The sequence below is a fragment of the Podarcis muralis genome, chromosome 3, assembly GCF_964188315.1.
Source record: "Podarcis muralis chromosome 3, rPodMur119.hap1.1, whole genome shotgun sequence".
In the NCBI taxonomy this organism is placed as follows: Eukaryota; Metazoa; Chordata; class Lepidosauria; order Squamata; family Lacertidae; genus Podarcis; species Podarcis muralis.
The window spans coordinates 45,176,416-45,197,018 of record NC_135657.1 but is presented as its reverse complement, the minus strand read 5'-3'; the positions used below and the strand labels follow the sequence as shown (position 1 = coordinate 45,197,018).

Genomic DNA, 20,603 nt, shown 5'->3' with positions numbered 1-20,603 from the left:
CTGCTCCCAGGATTTAGATTCCCAGAACAGCTGGCCAATTTAGGGTTCTGTGGCTGCCACCACTCCACTTATGATGAATAATTAGGTTGAATAAGGTGGCGGCAGATGATCTGGGGAAATGAGGCTGGTAGAAGCGGATTTTCCTGCCTCCCCCTGGCAGTTTCAGGTTGGGTGCGCCTGCTGAATGAGGGTGGCTATTGTGCAGGGGACTGTGGTGGAAGAGGCGATCCTTGCAAACAACCCATCATGTTCAGGAGAGTCCCCTGCCCTTAAGGAAAGACATCTTGAGGGAGAGGGAAGGAGGAGGCAGGAAAGTCAGCTTTCCGCAGCTCCAACCCTTTGTGTCCTAGAATTTAGACTCATTCTTGGTATGTTTGATGTGACAATATAACTTTTATTTCATGATAGAATCAATTTTTGCTTTTGCATATTATAATAATTCCATACATAATACTTAACATTGTTTAAAATGGTTTCCTGAAAGATTTATATTGCCTTCTTAGCTGTGTTTTGCATATTGGTGAAATGAATTGCCTTTAAAATGCTTTCTTTTATTTCCATTTTCTTTAGTGGAAGATGTTCAAGTCTCTTGTTACAGAATATTGGCCAGCTTGTATGCTCTGGGGACAAGCAAGAGTATCTATGTGGAGCGGTAAGAGGGAAACACCAAAAACGCTACCAAAAATGTGAACTTTTAGGGTGGAATCCTGCCTCTGTTGCAAATCTGGAAATTTTATCAGTCACTTCAGTGAAACTGTGTACTCATTTTAAACTTCACATCCTGCCAAACATAGCTCTATAGAGCCGTTAGTGGAGCTAACAATATTTATTTCAAACAGCAACAACAGCAATATAAAATCAAGAGCTGAAAGGGGGGGAAGGGGGTCAATATGGCCAGTAGATTTAAGACATAAACACTTATGTAATCAAAAAGTGCTCGTCTCCAAAGACCTACTGGAACAAAACAATTCTTGATTCACTTTCTAAAGATAAAAAGTCAGACTGTCTTGCTGGATTTCTTTAGGAAGGGCTTCTACAGGAATAGTGCATCTGGTGAGCCATGGAGCCAACTTCCTGACATGGAAGGCATCACTGCCTGCCTGGATGGGGTGGGGGATGAGGTTGGGGAAGAAACTGGTGGCAGCACCAGATTGGCAGCAGTGGTCTTGCCAGTGCATCTGGATGACTCTGACCTTGCTGCTCTAGCCCATCCAGCTAAGCGGCGGCAGCAGCAGCAGCAGCAACAGCAGCAGCAGCAGCACAGGTGTCAGGATGCACCAATGCACTGCTCCTGGGTTCCACAATTAGGGTGCTGCTGTTGAAAAGACCTGTCTCTTTCTTTGAACCATTCATCCAGCTTATGCAAAGCAATGTAAAACTACCCTTCAAGTGGGTACCAATGGTACTTTTGGAATTAATTTAATTTTCCCAACAGTTTTCAAATGCTGCCCCATGCATACCACATTACAGAAGTCTAGCCTAGACTAGAGGTTACTATGACATGTGTCATAATAGCAAGTGCACAATTTCCTAGGAATAGTTACAGCTGGTGGACCAAGTTTAGTTCGTTGGTAATAGCTATTTTCTGCCTTCCGAGGTTTCAGCTGTTGATGAGAGTCATCCTCAGCTGGCATAGGTAATGGGATTACAGACCCAACAAAAGAAATAAGCTTTCTTCAGTTTATTAATCCCCTTTATGTGTAACCCAATAAATAAAGGCCGTATCAAGTGAACCTGCCTTGTGTTTTAAGTTGTGCATCAAACTCCCTGCTCTGAGGTCTGTTGCCTTCAGAAATAAAGTGGATGGCAATTATTGCATATAGGGCTCTTTCACTGGTTGTATCCCTGTTGAGAACATTAGTTGGTGTCTACTGGCTTTCTGGTTCCAGGTGAAGATAATTATATTCTCCTGAGCTTTCAGTGGGTGGTTTATTTATTTCTGCTGCTTCTCTAACTTGAATTTTTGATTCTGCAGGCAGCGCTCAGCTTTAGGCGAATGCCTAGCTGCTTTTGCTGGTGCCTTTCCTGTGGCATTCTTAGAAACTCATCTGAACCATCACAACATACATTCTATTTACAACACCAAGACTACAAGAGATAGAACAGGTACAGAAAATGGCTTCCAACGTAAATTTCATAAATTATCCAGACACCACTGCTTATGTAGATGCCTTTCATTTTGTGACCTTACGTTTTAATGCCTGTTGCTTTTTCATATTTGCTTAGTTCCTTGGCGAGTGCCTAAACTTCTAAAGGCATATTGTCTTCAGTGGACAATATGGAGTTGAGAGGAAAGCTCAGAGTTTTCAATTGAAATCAAGGTGACTTCCTGTTAATATGGTTGATACATTGGTAGTTCAAATGTCATGATAAACCATGGTTTACTGTGATGAGAATGAACTGCAGCCGGCCTTGGGCTCACTTGACACCTCACTTCTTTGGCATAAGGAGAATAGTAGAAGCTTTTACTTTAGTTTTTGATTAACAGTAGTTGATATCTGAACTCTAAATTGTTGTTATTTCAACAAACTGGTTTTTTTTAAAAAAAATAAACCAGTTTAATAAACCTTGTTTTAAACAAACCATCATTATTTCCTGCTTTAGATCTCATGGGTGATAAATTCATGGTTGTGAAAGCTCATTATAAAAATGCACCAGAGGTTCTTAAAATCCTCCCCCTTCCTCTTATCTTCCCCTCTCACTCATAAGGAGATTTTATTGATCTAAAGACAACTCGACTATTATCTGAACTGATGAGTGAGGCTTCCAAATATGAATTGCAAGCTACAGTTTGATCCCAAATTACAATTTTGTAATTGTAATAGTTTGATGATTTGAATGTAATAGTAAACTATGTTTTGATGAAGTAAGACAATATTTAATGAAGCCATATGTGTGAGTGAAGGAGTAGGAAGAGGGAGGAACACTAAAAAGCATGGTTTGTTCCCATGGCTTGGAGGGTTGCTTGAACAAAGGTTTCAAATATATGCTTTCAATTCATTTTGATTATTTACTTTTAGATTGCATTAAGGTAAATAATATTATTTGCATATTTAACAAAAATTATAAACCACTTATTAGAACAAAGAACCATTAAGTGATGTTAATAATAATGGATATTAAATCACATCTCTTCGTAATGTGGATAAAAGTGTATTTTTGTCTTAACTAAAATACTAGTGATGTATGAAAGGAAAAATCTGATCAGGATAAATATAAGAGTTCGTTCACTATTGGTGTCAAGTAAGTTTTTTTTTAATTGTTACTGATATTATTTCTTTTAGGTCTTAGCTTACCAAACAGTGTAGAAGAACTTTCTCCGAACATTCCTTCTCTGGAGAAGCTAATGGAAGAAATTGTGGAATTAGCTGAATCTGGCATTCGTTACACACAAATGCCTCATGTAATGGAAGTTGTACTGCCTATGCTCTGTAGCTACATGTCACACTGGTGGGAGCATGGACCAGAAAGCAACCCTGACAATAGTGAAATGTGCTGCACAGCTTTGACTTCAGAGCATATGAATACCCTTCTAGGAAATATACTGAAAATCATACATAATAATTTGGGCATAGATGAGGGAGCCTGGATGAAGAAATTAGCAGGTAAAATGAAAGAAAAATAATATGAATTATTTAATTTATTTTTGCTTGGATTCCATTGCTATGCAAATACTTAATACTATTCTGGATTTTAAGCCGAACAAGAATACATTAAAAAGAAATAAGAAATAGAGAAATGTAAACATAGATTATTTCAGCAGACAGATTTCTAATTGATTGAAGAGTGTTAAATGGAAAAGACCAGCAAGGACAATAGGCTGTGGTATTCTAAATTATCAGACAGTGTAAGTAGTTCTAGTGATAGGAACAAAGAATTGACAAGATTTTGCAAAAGACTGGATATAGGTGGAATTGAACAGAATTCAGTAGGCGATTCCAGGTTTGCATGCCTTTGAACTGAACCAGGACCTTGACAATGAAATAGATGTTTGGAGGAAGAGAGTAGTCACTGGAGTATAATATACCTACTATGGGAATGCAACATCTTTTAGTATAGTTTCATATATTAGTATGCTATAAAATTAATGAATTCCTTACATAGTGTTTTCTCAGCCTATCATAAGCAAAGTGAAGCCTCAGCTCCTGAAAACGCATTTTCTGCCACTGATGGAGAAACTGAAGAAAAAAGCTGCAATGGTTATATCCGATGAAGAACATTTAAGAGCAGAAGGTCGAGGAGATATGTCTGAGGCAGAACTCCTCATCCTAGATGAGTTCACAATATTGGCACGGGACCTTTATGCCTTCTACCCATTGTTGATTAGATTTGTGGACTACAACAGGTACATGGCTTATAAATCTATTCATTTATTTATTTCATTAAATTTATGCACAGTTTGATGGAAAAACACAGACCTCAAAGCAGTGTTTTGGGGTTCTGCGAGTCTGTGATCCACAAGTTGTAATCTCTTCTCTGCCAGAATGATTACACAACCAGACTCCTCACTCTTTATCAGAAATGGAGAGAACAGGCGGGGAAGTACAATCTCTAGTCCAGAAAGTTAAGATAAATGCAGACTTTGCTAAATGCTCTATGAAAAATTTGTAAACTGCTTTATCTGGAATAATAAAAGTGATGGAAAACATTTTTCTTTGTTTTATTTCAGAGCAAAGTGGCTGAAAGAACCTAATCCAGAGGCAGAGGACCTGTTTCGTATGGTTGCTGATGTATTCATTTACTGGTCAAAATCCCATGTAAATGCATTGTTTTTGTTTATAGCAAAACAGATAGAATGCCCATCATTGTAGGGGATATGGAAAGAGAGACCATATGACAGGAACCAAAAGGTTGAGAGGAAGGTTTTGTGCAGACATTAAACAAGGAATAATTTTAAAGAGATTGTGGAAGGTGTCATTTCTGAAAAGTCCATACCTTGTTTAGCTGGTGGCAGTTTTATACAATTCCTTAGTGAATATGTGAGGGACGCAGGTGGCGCTGTGGGTTAAAGCCTCAGCACCTAGGACTTGCCGATCGAAAGGTCGGCGGTTCGAATCCCCGTGGCGGGGTGCGCTCCCGTCGCTCGGTCCCAGCGCTTTCTAGCGGGAAGGTAAACGGCGTTCCGTGTGCTGCACTGGCTCGCCAGATGCAGCTTTGTCACGCTGGCCACGTGACCCGGAAGTGTCTGCGGACAGCGCTGGCTCCCGGCCTATAGAGTGAGATGAGCGCACAACCCTAGAGTCTGGCAAGACTGGCCCGTACAGGCAGGGGTACCTTTACCTTTACCTAGTGAATATGTGAGTGTGCATTTATTTCCTAGCAGATGTTTGTATTAATGCAGTGATGTGATTCAGTGAATAAAAAGGCATATGACCTGAATTAAAGCCCAAACTTCTCAGTGGAGGCACTTAAGACGGAAGCAACCATGCCCTATCAGGATTGTTAGGAAGAGTGAACAGAGTATACAAAACACAGCATTTACCACATTTTAAAATGTTACAAAAATATCATTTGTATTAGGCTTGTATTGTATCACCACTGTCATATTTATTTGCTGATTCTGCAAATTGTGCACCTACATTTAGTTCAATCTCTAATGACGACTGTTGTTCACTGGTAAAGGTTAGTTATACTATATTTAAATGCCAAATTTACTATATTATAAATTGAATCTAGTGACTAAGATAAACTTTATACAGGTCTTGATGACTAAGATAAACTTTATACAGGTCCTGAAGTAAGGTTTGAAGGACCCAGTTTTCATATTGTGGTTAACCATAGCTAACAGATGCATTCATGATGAACCACCTGGCTGTTTCACTCCTCCTCCCTGGTGCATGGAGGACTCAAACCACAAACTCTAGTTCAGAATTATATCCAATACAAGGCTATGGTTTGGTTTCCTCAAACTATGATTGGTAAACTAAGAACAAACCTTGGCTTTATGTTTGTTTGGAGCAAAACAGACCACAGTCCTTCATTCAGACATTACTCTAAACCAGGGATTGTGGGTTGATTCTTCCACACACTACTAAGAAGGATTGAGGGTGTCTTCTGATTTCTAATTTGTGTACTTAACAAAAATGTTCTTTATACAATTTCAGAATTTTAAAAGGGAAGAACAAAATTTTGTTGTGCAGAATGAAATCAACAACATGTCTTTCCTTATTACCGATACAAAGTCCAAGATGTCAAAGGTATATAAAACTACAGAAGTTGTATGGAATTTTCCCAACATATACTGACCAATCCCCTTTTTGCTTTAAGTTGTTGCGGCAAAAACAATTTTGGAATTAATAATCTTTTACATTTCATATAAATTCTTTATACCATTACCATATTTTCTAAGAAAACTTTGTTTAGAGATGAATAAGAATTTTGGATTGGTATAGGTTGGAAGCAAACTCCTCTAGTTTGGAAAGTGTTTTTCCATTGGTTTCTTTATTTTACAAAATGTATAGACTGCTTGATAGTAATAAAACCTCTTCTTATATATTGCAGGCAGCTGTTTCTGATCAGGAAAGGAAAAAAATGAAGCGGAAAGGTGATCGTTATTCAACACAGACTTCCCTTATTGTGGCAGCTTTAAAAAGACTTCTGCCTATTGGGCTAAATATTTGTGCCCCTGGTGACCAAGAACTAATTGCACTGGCAAAAAACAGATTAAGTATGGTAGGTTAACTATATAGATCTGTTTTTATATCTAGGTTGGCAGAGAGGTGATGTGTTCCCTCTTACTTGTCCTATATATTTTTCAATACCTGCCATTCTTCATAATTATTTCTATAGGGAAAACGCTTTATCCTGCGAGGTGTGTTTGGCATATGTGGTTTCTTACTTTGTCTCAGATTTCTCTGCAGTGCCCACAACCAGATTGTGTCGTCCTCAACTCCCCCCGCCTCATTTTCTTTAAGCTTCTGTCCATTTCCAAGCGCAACTTCCTCTCCTTTCTGGGCCGATTTACCTGAAAGAAAGTCCCTTTGCACTCAGTGTAGCTTCTCAGTGAGTAGGAGTGCATGACCGAGGAAGCCCCAAGTCCATCCTCTCTCCCTGCTTTTCAACTTTGCTTGCTTCTTGCTTTCAGGTGTGTTGGTAGCTGCTACATTTCCCAGTAGCATGGGGCACCTGCATGCAAGAGGCAAGGTTGCAGCAAAGGGGTGCAGGAAGTTCCTTTGCACTGAATGGGGCTTACTTATGGGAAGGAGCCAGTGGTGAATCAGCCATGCCCCATCACAGCCCCGTCACTCACTCACCCACTTCATAAATTGACCGCATAAAAATGATGTGGTTTTACCATCACAAAACAGGATTTGGATACTGCAGACAAGATGCATAGAGCGCGGACCACTTTTTTAATATATGTAGGGCTGCACTGCAAAGTTTAATGAGGCAGGGATATGAAACAAATACCACAGTTTTCAACAAGGCCCCCTTTAATGGTTCCTCATCATCCTGGAAAAAAGTGACAAGTGGGATGCTGCAAGGTTTTGTTCTGGGGCCTTTGTTGTTCGACGTCTTTATAAATGACTTGGATGAGTGAGAACTGGATTCCCGCCCCTCAAGTATTCTTTTTTAATGTTTTCAAAAGCACTGGAGGTCTTCTGCACACCATACTCAAAGGAAACACATGCAAAACTACAGTTGTTTCCACAGTTAACAGGGCAATTGCCACCCACACCTAAGGCAGATATTAGTAACAGAATAAACTACAATCTAATATACCATATACTGTCTTACCACCACCATTCAGAATATAACCAGTTCTGTTTTGACTGCTGGCAAATGTGATTAACTTACAGATCTGTTACATAGTATTTTCAGAACTGCATGCTTGTAACAAAACGAACCTATTGATAATATGTATATTTTCTTGGCAGAAAGACACAGAAGATGAAGTTCGAGATATTATACGTAATAACCTTCACTTACAGGGCAAGGTAATTTTAAAGTACTGCATCTTGGTCACCCTTGCATCTTCTGTATGCTGTTCAGGATACCATCTATGTAGTTGAGTTTTTTTTTAAAAAAAAAAGAGTCAAATATCTCATGCTTTGCCCTGTTTCATAGGAACTAACACTCTTGTGTAGCTGTTTTAATGGCCTTTTAGGTTAAAGCACATAGTTTAGGGCTGTCCAGTTTAGTTTTCTACCTATAGAGTGTACTCACAGATTACTTCTGCTTTGCTCCTTCCCTAATGTTAGAAGGAGCAACAAGTCACTGTCCTTGACTTGGTGTTACTTGTGAACCAGGGATTGTGATGGTTGCACTCAAACAGACTTTGGCTTCACATTGTGGTTTGTTTGGAGTAGTATGCTACTGGCTTAGTGGCAATTAACCTTTGCAATGTTTCACTCATCTGCTGGAAGCACTTTTGTGTGGCAGCAGCTCTTTGAAGTAGCTGTAATATGTAAGAGTTGCTTATCATGTGTATTGCACCCTCAACTGGAAAGTTTCTATGACACTACTGCATATTTTTGGGAGCAACTGGCCCTTGCACGGGAACTCCGCAATCTGCATGATGGATGGAGAGCTTTTTTCTTTTAATGCCTCCACCCCATGCTACTGCCGTGCAGAACCATTTCTGAATCACTGTAATATACAATAGACATATTTTAATATGATTCTTAGGTATGTCTTAAAAGCCATCTTGGTATTAAGCAGTATATAAATTAATGAATAATACATGCACAGACACCCACCCACCACTTTTTGCTCCAAAGCTCCTCAGAGCAGTGAACAATATATAAATATGAAAGGAATATACAATAAAAGAACAATAAATCATATTGTATATCTGGAAGGCTAATTATCCTGCAGCAGTTGGAACTGTTAAGCTACTGAAAAGTTCTGTCTTTGAGATAATGGAGATGTTGGCTGATTGGTATCTGCATGACAACAATGGGGAGTAGATTAGAGGCATGGTTGGGGGAAATAGTGTATTTTATGTTTGCAAGCTTATGTACAAGAGGGTAACCTACGGGCTACTTGATCATTCAATCCACGCCTACACCAAACCTGTTCTTTCTGTGACAATTAAGTTGTGGCCTCATTTATGCTGGCATCTGGCTCTTATCTGTTATTTGCTGTTCACTTGCCACTTCTTGCATCGTTGTGTGTGATCCTATGAATGTTTATTCAGAACTAAGCCCTGCTCTATTCAATAAGGTAGACAGTCCTGCTTTGAAATAGTACTGACCTAATTTAAGAAGTTTTATAATGCTATTTATGATCTGCCCTTAACCAAGGGACCACTGAAACTCATTATCTATCATGCTATCATGGTAGCAGCTGGAACTTTCAAGGTAAAGGACTAGAAAGTTAAAACAGCTTTTTGGTTGTCCTCCAGTGAGGAGGCAGTGTTATCCCCTTTGAGAAGGGTGGGGAACCTGTGGTTCTCCAGATGTTGTTGAATTCAAAGTCTTGACCAACATGAACAGTGGTTAGGAATGATGGGAATTGTCATTCAACAACATCTGGAGGTAGGGATGGATGGATGGATAAGACTTGACAAGGGAGTCTTGGCAACCCACATAGGCTAGTTCTGGTTAGAAGAATGGTTTATAATGGTCCTCGCAAGTTGGTACTTATTTTTAATGCTTACATTCTTCATAAAATCCCTTCTTCCTGCAGCTTGAAGATCCCGCCATTAGGTGGCAGGTTGCTCTTTACAAAGATCTACCAAACAGGACTGATGTTACTTCAGATCCAGAGAAGACAGTGGAAAGGGTCCTGGATATAGCTAGTGTGCTTTTTCATCTGGAACAGGTTAGATATATATATATATATATATATATTAATTTTCTTAACGTGTATACTTTTTGTAGCATTGTGACAGTTTGGGAATCTGGGATTCCTACCACAATAGTACAGTATGGAGAAAATATTATGGACACATGAATCTATTTTGTTCAGAATGTGTATTTTATGGAAAAACAACTAGGAAGTGCATACATAAGTATTTTCAATACGGAGATCCACAGTATTTGCTGGCATAGCTCAATGATTTTCTTTAGCTTTCATTTAAAACTTCCATGCTGTCCATGAGTAGGAGATTAACAATTTAATAGCACATACCACCAGAGTAAAGGCAACCTGATTTAATGCTCCCAGTTAGACTGGGTTTTTGCAGTTATATTCTGAAACATGCCACTGACACAATAGAGCTTCCCTCCCATGCCAGTTAGCAGCTTTGGAGTTGTTCATGAGACTAAACAGTGCAGGAGGAAATGTTACTGTGATCCGGATTGGGTCCCAAAATGACTGCTGTGTACACTTTTAAAAATATTCACACAATTCCAGGTGACATGTTTGACTTTGTGTGTTGTTTGGCCCTAAATCAAAAGCCATCAAGTCTTAATGTTTTCCACTTTTCTCCAAAGCTTTCTTTTATCTATATGTGACATAAAGTACATTGTTTTGGTCTTTCATTTTTTGCTACATCTATTACTTTCCTTCTTATTATTACTTCCAGAAATTCCCTAGTCGGGGCAGAAAATTTTTCAAAAGGGGAAGTATGGAGTGTCTTTTCATATAGCTAATTATGTTAGCTTTACCTATTAATAGTTTTATTTACCCATGAATATATTTTTGTCTTTTAACTTACATTTTAAATCACATTTTAAAATGCCCGTTCTCATAACCTGCTTGTTCCAAATTTGTTTATTCTGCACTGAGGGTTGTTTTTTAATACACAATTGTAATACACAATTACCTCCAAAGGTGCTTTGATTTCTTTGCCTGACTAATTAAGTTTCCGTATTCACAGTATGATTCTTATGTGTTCCCCCCCCCCATGGTAATTAGGTAAATTTGTCTCTTTTATCAGAGACCTGTTCTTTAATTTAAAAGTGACCTCACCAGCATGTGATTTGAAGTACTAACTTTTGATTAACTATAAAGACCAATATTGTTTTCCAAGTAAATCTGTGGTGACCAATGTACGTAACATTTGTAACCTTTATATTTTATGTTTTAGCTAATTCTATTTAGCTCCAATTAACATTAAATTCTTTTTAATGGTCTTGATCTTTCTTACAAAATAAACAAGTATGCCACGGGTAGTTTAAATGTTTTCTGAACTATTATTTATTTTTCAAATCAGAAGTGGGGAAGTTAAAAAGAAAAGCTTTCCCCCTGCTAGTCCCTTCATCTACCACCACCACTACTAGAAGTAGTAAGCTATATTCCAGATAACTTTAAGCATATCCAAAATCTTCCATGTTTCCTGTGGAACATCTGCTTTGTTTTCCTTTGGACAGCAGACTTGCACACTGTATCACAAATGACTTCTGAAATCTAATTTTTAAAAGCAGTTTCCTGTGGGGCAACAGGGGAGCGGTTGTTCGAGAAACATGTTTTCAAAGACTTGCTGGGGGCATAATTTTCTAGATTGTGGCCATAATATTCTGGCAAAGGTTTGAATGGGGATGACCAGAACCTTTTTTAAAAGTTTTCATTTTGTCATTTATATAACATTTGGTTATTGCATATATTGCATCTATATGCATTTGGTTATTGTACATACTAAGCAAATTATATGCATAGTATTGCATATAATATTTCTTAACATTTTAAAAACCAGTAGAGCAAGATGTCCTAACGGGGGATAATTTGGGGGGGGGGGCACTGCGTTCTAGGCTTAGGGCATTTTAGATGAACCAATAAGAAGTTAACACCATACTTCAGCATACTATTCTTGGCCTGCAACTGTTATGAGGTTTTAATTTAAAACAAAACAAAGCAACAATCTAGAAGAGGTGCCTGATTTCTGTTTTTTGTTTCCTTGTGCGCTGCAGGTTGAGCATCCTCAGAGATCAAAAAAAGCAGTATGGCACAAACTTCTATCCAAACAGAGAAAAAGAGCAGTGGTAGCTTGCTTCAGAATGGCACCACTATATAATCTTCCACGGTGCGTGTGATCATGCAGATTTGTGTATATTATATTGCTGTCCACCTAGGTATATCGCTAACTAGGAGGGGAGGGGTGAATGAGGGAATACAATTGAACAAGGAACTAAGATGGTTAACTTTAAAAATGCCTAGCAGGTTGGCTATACACTTCCTTTAAAAATTATTGTGGGTGATCAGAGCAATCATAGCGGCTCCCAGTCAGGCTCTGCAAGCTCTGCTTGTACTTTGAAACATAACAACAACAACAACAATAATAATAATTTTTAGTTGAACCCTGCCCTCCCCGGCCGGAGCCGGGCTCAGAGCGGCTAACATCATATAAATAACGCAGTATACATAAAAACAGGCACCAGTTAATTAAAATACATCTTAAAATTAATTCAGACAAATTAAAATCTGGACAAATGGCAATTATCAGGTTAAGATTGAGAGCGGTTAATACTTGCTAGGACCAACTGTTTTCACTGATCATATAAGGACCTGTGAACAGGCTGGGAGGCCCCCTTTATGCTTGTTCTTATACAAAGGAAAATAGGTCAGACTGCACTCTGGCCAAAGGCCTGGCAGAACAGGCCCTGGCTCTGGTCAAGGCCAGTCTAATTTCCCTGGGACCCGGGATCTTCAGAGTGTTGTTGTTTGCAGACTGTAAGGTCCTCTGTGGGGTATACCAGAGGAGGCAGTCCCGTAGGTATGAGGGTCCTAGGCCGTATAGGGCTTTAAAGGTTAAAAACCAGCACCTTAAACCTGATCCTGTACTCCACCAGGAGCCAGTGCAGCTGGTATAGCACTGGGTGAATGTGATCCTGTGGTGAGGACCATGTAAAGAGTCTCGCATTCTGCGCCTGCTGGAGTTTCTGGGTCAGTTTCAAGGGCAGCCTCACGTAGAGTACAGGCTTCTTACTTTATTTACTGATTTAGACAATGTATATAATGTTTAATCACAATGCTCTCTAAGCAGTGTACAATGTAATGCAATGATAATGAAACTATAACATCAGAATTCAGTTTCAAAATTGGATCACATTCCACAAAACATGAAACACACACACACATCTATCTATCTATCTATCTATCTATCTATCTATCTATCATCATCTATCATCTATCATCTTCTATCTAATCTTCTTATAGTCAATACTTTATAGAAGGGAGAAAAGGTGACATGTAGTTTCAGATCATGCTTATAGAATGTTAATAGTCAGTGAATCCTCATATAATACCCAGTTAATTCATAATAAGCTTTATGGAATGAACAACAAAGACCTCTTTTTAAAAAATTGTTCACCAGTTGTAGCTATTTATTTTGCTTATTCGGTATGTTCAAAATTTTAGACTAATAAGGAATGGCCATATAAACATACACACACACCACTTTCCCTCTTCTTTTTCAGGCATAGAGCTGTCAATCTCTTTCTTCAAGGATATGACAAGTCGTGGGTGGAAACAGAAGACCACTACTTTGAAGACACACTGATAGAAGATTTAGCAGTATGTTTGCAGTTCATGGTATTTAAAACATTTGTTGATGTTGAGGGCAATTGCTGGGCACAGCATGGCAGTTCCAAGAGGTGGCAACGTCAGGGAATATGCCACCAATTGCTGGAAGCAAAAGGAGGGGAGAGTGTTCTTGTGCTCTGGTCTTACTTGCTGGTTTCCTGCAGACATCTGCTTGGCCACTGTGAAACAGGGTGCTAGATTTGTTGGGTCATTGGCCTGATCAACCATATTCTTAGGATAGGGAGCAAAATATACCTTTCCCAGTCCCTAAATCTAGGGCACATTGAAACTCCTGGATCAAGTGGAAACAGTCAGGAAAGCAGGCAAGAGGAAGCCCCGCAAAGGAACTTTGAACAGCTGGACTAAAATACCTGCTTCAGCAAGTAAGATCCAGAGAGGCAGGAAACTGGAGGCAGTGAAGGAAATGTGGGGGAAGATAATGTAGTCAGATCCCCAGTTCCATGCTTGGAGCTGTGATGAGCAAGCAGCAATGTGATTTTCAGATAAAAATTATTTCAACCAGACATGAGACTGTGGTTATGGACATTTTATGGACATCAGTTGGCATTAGAAATTCTTTAGCCAATGTGATTAAGTTTAGACTCTCAAGAGACCATAGCAAAGCCATTTAAAAATCCTATTGGTGACTCTTGTGCAGAGGGACTCACAGGTTCTTGTAGCTAGCAGACGGTGTAACATGCTATTTTAAAACATAGTTTCAGTGCTTTTTTCTGGGGGGATGCAGGGGTACGCAACGCATACCCCTAAAAATTTTGTGGATCTAAGTTTGGCCTCATTGAGGGGCAGTATTTCAATATGAGTAGGAAAATGAGAGTATCCCTAAACATTTTTTAAAGAAAAAAAGACACTGCATAGTTTGATGTGTTTTTTTTAGTCAAGAGCTTTGACATAATATTTGGGAAAGGGGAAAGTCTTTGGACAACTGAGTTCTGATCCACACATTAGTCTGAGGCATGTGGATTAGTTCAGCTCATATTGAAAAGAACAAATTCCTCAAGCATCCCTCATTTAAGTCCAATTATATGGAAGTAAATTTGATGCCATATGAATAAGACTTCTACATAAACACATTAACAAGTTATTAATTATTTAAAATCTTGATGTTTTCATATTTTTTAATAGAAACCTGGAGAAGAACCACCAGAAGAAGATGAATGTATTAAGAGAGTTGATCCTTTGCACCAGCTTATTTTACTGTTCAGTCGAACAGCATTAACTGAAAAATGGTGAGAGTGATGGGAGAGGGAGGAAATTTATGGTTTTTCATTAATTGCTTTCTCTCCAGATCTGCATTTTTAGTTCACTTGGAAATAGTAATGGGCTAAATGTAAATAAATTAGGGCCAGTTCATAGAATTGTATTGTACTAAATCAATATTGGAGTAGACCCAATGAAATCACTGGACTAGCCATGATCCATTGATTTCAGCGGGTGTGCTCTGAGTATGTCTTGGTTGGATATAACACAGTGTTTTAATTGTTCTTCAGTTATTTCCCTCCTAGGATTTTGAATGGGATTGTGAAGTATAAATACCAATTAATTTTGAATTCATCTATATCTCTCTTTTTTAAAAAATACTCATCACTAAGAGAGAAAAGGCTATAGCTATTTCAACTAAAATGTTTTAGCTAAAGTTGAGCAAAGTTGAATTTTGAAAGATGTTGATGTCTTTTCTTCTGTTACTGAAGTACAAGCACAAAACAATTACTAACTGAATATTTTGGTATTACGATTGTCCTTAGGACCTTGTTTGTTTATATTTCATTTGCTGAAAACCATATTCTAGGAGAACAGGCAAAATAATGTGAGGGAATTTTTAATTTGTTTGCCACTTTTCAATAACAGCAACAAACACCTCTCACCCCACCAAAATTCACTAAACAATAGTGAATCTGTTAAGAGTCTGTTAAGCAGTCTCAGCTTCTGCAGCTAGAGTCAGTCAGGGCCCTGTCTTGCCAGGCCAGACGAAAACAGGCTTGCAAGGCAGGAAGCAGGTCTTCCAGGACTCACGGCCAAGGTGGCTTGCCACCATAGAACTGGCTATAGACACAGCAAAACATCAGAAGCCTTGTCAAAGTTGGACAGTGATCTGTTCGGCCTGCACCACTAGGAGTAACTGCTACCTGATGTCACGTTGAGCACCCTTCATGGGCATGTAACAATTGTCTCTTTCATGATAAACAGTAACCACTTATTCTTCATTTTATTACACTACAGTAAACTGGAAGAAGATTATCTTTATATGGCATATGCTGATATAATGGCAAAGGTATTTTCTTCATTTTTTCACCCAATTTTTCCATCTCTAGTAGCGGTGTCAAGCTTTGTAAATGCTTGACTCTAAATACAAACCTTGTTGACTCGCAATGCTTACCTTAAAAAGCATTCCCCATATGATTCCCCATATCCTTTTCTAACTCAGGTTTTAATCTGACTCATCCCACCCACCATTTACTGGTTACAGTAGCAGATTGGGAGGGATAAGTGTCTCTCGCTCCAGTGTTTGCAATATGCTAGGAGCTTTGAGAAATGTAATTTGCCCAGGGCATCTGAAAGCCACAGGCAGGTAAAGGGCTAAAAGAAATGGTATTTGGTGGGTCTTGGGGTAGGGATCAGACTCTGTTATGCAGCTGGTATAATTTTTTTTTTGAGTAAAATATATCTGTTGGCTGAGTTCAGTTAAAAACTGAGCCCAAGGTAGTTTGCTTATCGCTAGAAACACACACAAGCACTGTAAAAGACATGGGGTAATACACAGTTGTGGCAGTCTGTGAGTACTGCACAATGGGGATTCCCTATCTTCTTCTTTCCACTGCTCCAAGGGGTTGGGGACTCTCCAGAGCATATTACATGAAACATAGAAGACTTCAGGGAAGAAAATAGGAAGGGGCAAACCATTTGGTGAGGGGCAGTCCACTTGTGTGACTTTGAGCTTTGCACAGTATGTACTTAGCACATTTTTTAAGTGGGATATTTTTCTCAGTAAAACAAGAGAATTTGACTTTAAAAGTTCGTTTGTAAGTATGGTGTTCTTTTCACGTGGTTTCAGAGCTGCCATGAAGAAGATGATGATAATGAAGAGGAAGTCAAGAGTTTTGAAGTAAGATTGTTATTACTGTTTACATCTTATGTTTTATATTGTACATTATTTCATAACATCTAACTAGCATTTTTTGGTCCATGGTTTTCTATATTTAATGACCTTTAGACATAGCATAACTATCCTTCCATTTTATCTGTTTGAATACCACACCACTAAAAGCAAAATCTAATTATCAGATTTTACACTGCTTTCAAAATACACTAGTGAGGGCTTTGATGGGAATGTTGTTCCACATTTAAAATGTAGCCATTTGGAAAGTATTCTTTGCAAAAGTTGTAAATAGACAAAACACAGTGCCCTTGCTCTCCAAATCCATACAAGCAATCTTAAAACATGATCCTAGAGATTGTAGCTTGATATTAGGTAGAAGATGTACCATCACGTCCGTTAGATGCAGTATGTAAAATGTTTTCTAGGCCAAGATCAGCACATAGAATAGTGCTCAAAAGGCAAGAGAAGATCAGTGAAGATGTAGCTGCACAGTTGCAGTCTGTTTCCAGTATCTTCCTTCCTGTAAGTGCCCATTATGAGGTGTGTTGCTGTAATCTGCATAATCCAAAAACTCCAAGTACCAGCAAAGGTAGTTGCTTGTAGATTTTATTACTAAAGTTAGGCCCCTTCAAGTTCTATGAAGTTTTCAGTTGGAAGGACAGGATTTGGCTTTCCTTACAAAACCCTCCTGTTGCTTCAACTTTCTTCTGCCACCCCAAAATAAAGTGAATTTCCCTTCCATCTTTTGTGGAGGGTGAATGTTTCCTCTACTCCTGTGGATAGAAAGATGCTGGAAAAGGTAGCCAGGAGAGGTGGTCCCTGCAAGACATTTTGTACCCAATGTCAAAACACATGAAGGATGATTGAAATGTGAACGGTGCCTGCATCTCATATTAGTCCCATTCTTCTCTCTTTAAACAAATATGCACAGGGACCCTACTGCTATACATGTGTTTTAAGCAGGAATGGAGGTGATGTACAAAGGGATATGCCACTCACATATTTTGTTCTTTGGTGTTCATGCCCAAGTACAAAGTTTCACAGGAATTGGTCCTTGGTCTTCTCATAAGAAGTAACATCCTCATGATTTCACTGCAATGTTTCTAAGAAAGTGGCTGATCTAGGAGAACTTCAAGGCTAAGAACTGCCTGTTCTTCTAAAGTCTCTGAGCTCATCATTATTTTGGTCTGGTTTCAGCAGCAGTCACCTCTCCTATATCCAGTACTCAATTATGGCAAGATAATTAATAGAGAAACAGAGCCCTAGGTTGAAGAGGTGTCACTCACTATCATACTAATGACCCTGGATTCTACATTTCTGCAATATATTTTCCAGAGAATTCTATCTACATGCTGAGTAGGAGCAAACTGGCAGGACACAACCAAACCCTGTGGGATTTTACTCACCACAATCCTCTAGGATTTCCTTGCCACTTAGCAATTTTTTTGTTCCTGTTTAATTTGTCTTCGCCTCTACATGATTCTATGTCTCTATTCATTACCAGTGTATAATTTCATAGATTAACCAGGCTATTGTCAGCCAACAATCAAAATCAATGTGTTTCTCAAGACTCAACTGGTGTAATATCCTATCTTGCACACAGAAGGGTAGGGATAAATTATTTCAGGGGGCAACAATCTTCTTGAAATGCTTTATCATTGAAACACTGCATTTAAAAAAATAAAAATAGAACTTGGGTAGTTTTCTCATGCAAACTTGGGAGACGAGTCAGTGTGATAAGTCAATAACTACAATTAACCGAGTTATTAAAAATCTAAGGGATATTGTTATCTCACATGTTAGAGATACAGAGGATATTATTTACATCCAATAAAGGTCCTGGAGGTAGATACGTTACAAGTGTTAGTTTGTGGGTTTTTAAAGAAAAATTATTTCCTACATTCATTAAGAACATTCATGAAGCATTTTTGTTTTGATATGTAAAAGTATTTAGTGATGTATATAGTTTACAGCACATGTGATAATGGCCATTAATTGAAATTAAATATAGTAAAAAGTGTTATTTATTTAATTGAAATAAAGAGATCAGATTGCACAGTTTCCACCTCCTAAATGCTCGTATTCAGGGGCTTCCCATTTTTTTAAATATGATCAAAGGAATATTCTTAGGTACTCAGTAAGGAATCTGTTTGTTCATGGGTCATTCTCCTTCATAGAAGACAACATGCAAGCAGCACTTGGAATGTTGCCCAGTGGCTATGGTGGACATATACTTAAAAATAAATAAATGCTGACTACTATCAGAAAGTGCTGATTTGTGCACTGTTAGATTATTTGGGTAAATGTAGAAGGAAAGCTTTTTGTGTTCCTCTTTCTTCATCAGTAAAATGGAAATAGTTCACAGAGACTGTGAAAAACACATTAAATATTGTTTTGATGTAGAACTGTTGTTTTTTATCGTCTCCCTCTCCCTGTCTTCTCCCATCATCCTTGTTCACTATTACTAATCATTGTTGTCCATGAACTGCATTTGTTTGTTTTCGTTAACTAGTTTGTTTCGGTCTTTTATATGTCTGTGATAAATCTTAGTCAATTTTTTTTACATATTTTAAAGTACTTTTTGCAGAATATCTTTCTAGAGTATCCTAGCAAGATGCATCCAGCAGAATTATGGCTGAATTAAAGAAACTGCCAGTGACCAAGAAAAGGGAAAAAAGTAGATTAATCAGCTTCCGTATCTGTCACTGTGCACATTTGGAAGTCATTAATGCTATTGTTAGGAAAATTTTAATATCTCATTCTAATTTTGAAAAGAAAAGTTGTTGTGTAGAGGAAAAGGACTAACTGAATAACTGCATAAAGTAGATTCAGACTTTTCTTCCTTGTTTTAGTTTTTCTGTTTTAAGTTGCCTGCAGAGATGTGGAAGCAAGGGATAGTTCTTTTATGAAATATATATTTGGTTGATCAGTTATCATTGGAGTACTTTGGACACTTTTTTCTTATTGCTATTTCACTTCTTATCCTCGCCTTTCCCTAAGGTCACAGGATCCCAACGCAGCAAGGTAAAATAATGTGTGTGTATTTATGTGGGTCTAATTTTGTGGTATTTAGTTTTGTTAGACCCAACATCTTGGACAAGCTCTCTAAGGATGCTTTCATACATTACTGAATCTTTTCAGTTCCAAGAGTGACACATGCTCTTTTTTTTTTTTTTAACAAATTCAATGCTTTCTACAATTTCTATTGTAAGAATTAGAATAACAAACTAGATTAGGTATGCCATACAAAAAACCCCATGGCAAATGAAGCAACTTTTCATTTATTTTCTGTCATCTTCAAAATATAGTTTGTGGACTAAGTACTCTTGACCACAGTGCAATTTATGATTGTGAAAGCTGAACAGAGACTGATCAATAAGAGAATATTTCCATTTCTAATTGATAGCCGTCTATTTGGTTGTTTATTGGGATTAAAATATTACTTGGCATCATGTGTGTCAGAGAATGTACTGATAATTTGCTATATAACGACCTTATGTTACTATTTACCCTGGTGTACTGTGCCATAGTCGATGAACGAATATACTAGGGTAAACAATGAAATACAGAGTCTTGTCAAACACTGATTATAAAATGTTTAATTTTACTTTATAAATAGTGGCAGACTTTTTAAAAAGTTTGACTTCAGATTTTATATTTCTAATAAAAGAAGACTTTTGGACAAGAACCCATTCTTGTTCCATGCCAGCAAACAAGCCAAAGTGAGAAATATCCTGTAGTCATATAGTAACTCAATGTAAGCCATTCAAACTGCTGTCTCCTAAAGGTAAAGGTCAAGGGGACCCCTGACCATTAGGTCCAGTCACGGACGACTCTGGGGTTGCGGCACTCATCTCGCTTTATTGGCTGAGGGAGCCAGCGTACAGCTTCCGGGTCATGACTAAGCATGACTAAGTCGCTTCTGGCGAACCAGAGCAGTGCATGGAAAAGCCGTTTACCTTCCTGCCAGAGTGGTATCTATTTATCTACTTGCACTTTGACGTACCTTCGAACTGCTAGGTTGGCAGGAGCAGGGACTGAGCAACAGGAGCTCACCCCGTTGCACGGATTCGAACCGCCA

The 20,603-nt window shown here is 38.3% G+C and overlaps 1 protein-coding gene across 17 annotated transcripts in view; it reads left to right on the top strand.

The window, feature by feature from the left end:
• Positions 1-20,603, top strand: part of RYR2 (ryanodine receptor 2) — a 235,952-nt gene that overhangs the window by 172,174 nt on the left and 43,175 nt on the right. For 10 of the 17 annotated variants that reach the window (XR_013392185.1, XM_077925761.1, XM_077925758.1 and 7 more), the window contains 16 exons: positions 571-652; positions 1,976-2,106; positions 3,285-3,605; positions 4,105-4,345; positions 4,670-4,757; positions 6,105-6,197; positions 6,502-6,672; positions 7,878-7,937; positions 9,631-9,765; positions 10,472-10,508; positions 11,797-11,908; positions 13,302-13,398; positions 14,551-14,654; positions 15,646-15,697; positions 16,478-16,528; positions 19,523-19,546. Coding sequence is in view for 16 of the 17 variants with exons in the window: in XM_077925761.1 (XP_077781887.1) it covers positions 571-652; positions 1,976-2,106; positions 3,285-3,605; positions 4,105-4,345; positions 4,670-4,757; positions 6,105-6,197; positions 6,502-6,672; positions 7,878-7,937; positions 9,631-9,765; positions 10,472-10,508; positions 11,797-11,908; positions 13,302-13,398; positions 14,551-14,654; positions 15,646-15,697; positions 16,478-16,528; positions 19,523-19,546 (1,799 nt within the window). In the remaining variant the exon portion in view is untranslated. Of the gene's footprint in view, positions 1-570; positions 653-1,975; positions 2,107-3,284; positions 3,606-4,104; positions 4,346-4,669; positions 4,758-6,104; positions 6,198-6,501; positions 6,673-7,877; positions 7,938-9,630; positions 9,766-10,471; positions 10,509-11,795; positions 11,909-13,301; positions 13,399-14,550; positions 14,655-15,645; positions 15,698-16,477; positions 16,529-19,522; positions 19,547-20,603 lie in introns of all 17 variants that reach the window. The other 7 variants (XM_077925763.1, XM_077925759.1, XM_077925767.1 and 4 more) reach the window with 3 other exon arrangements.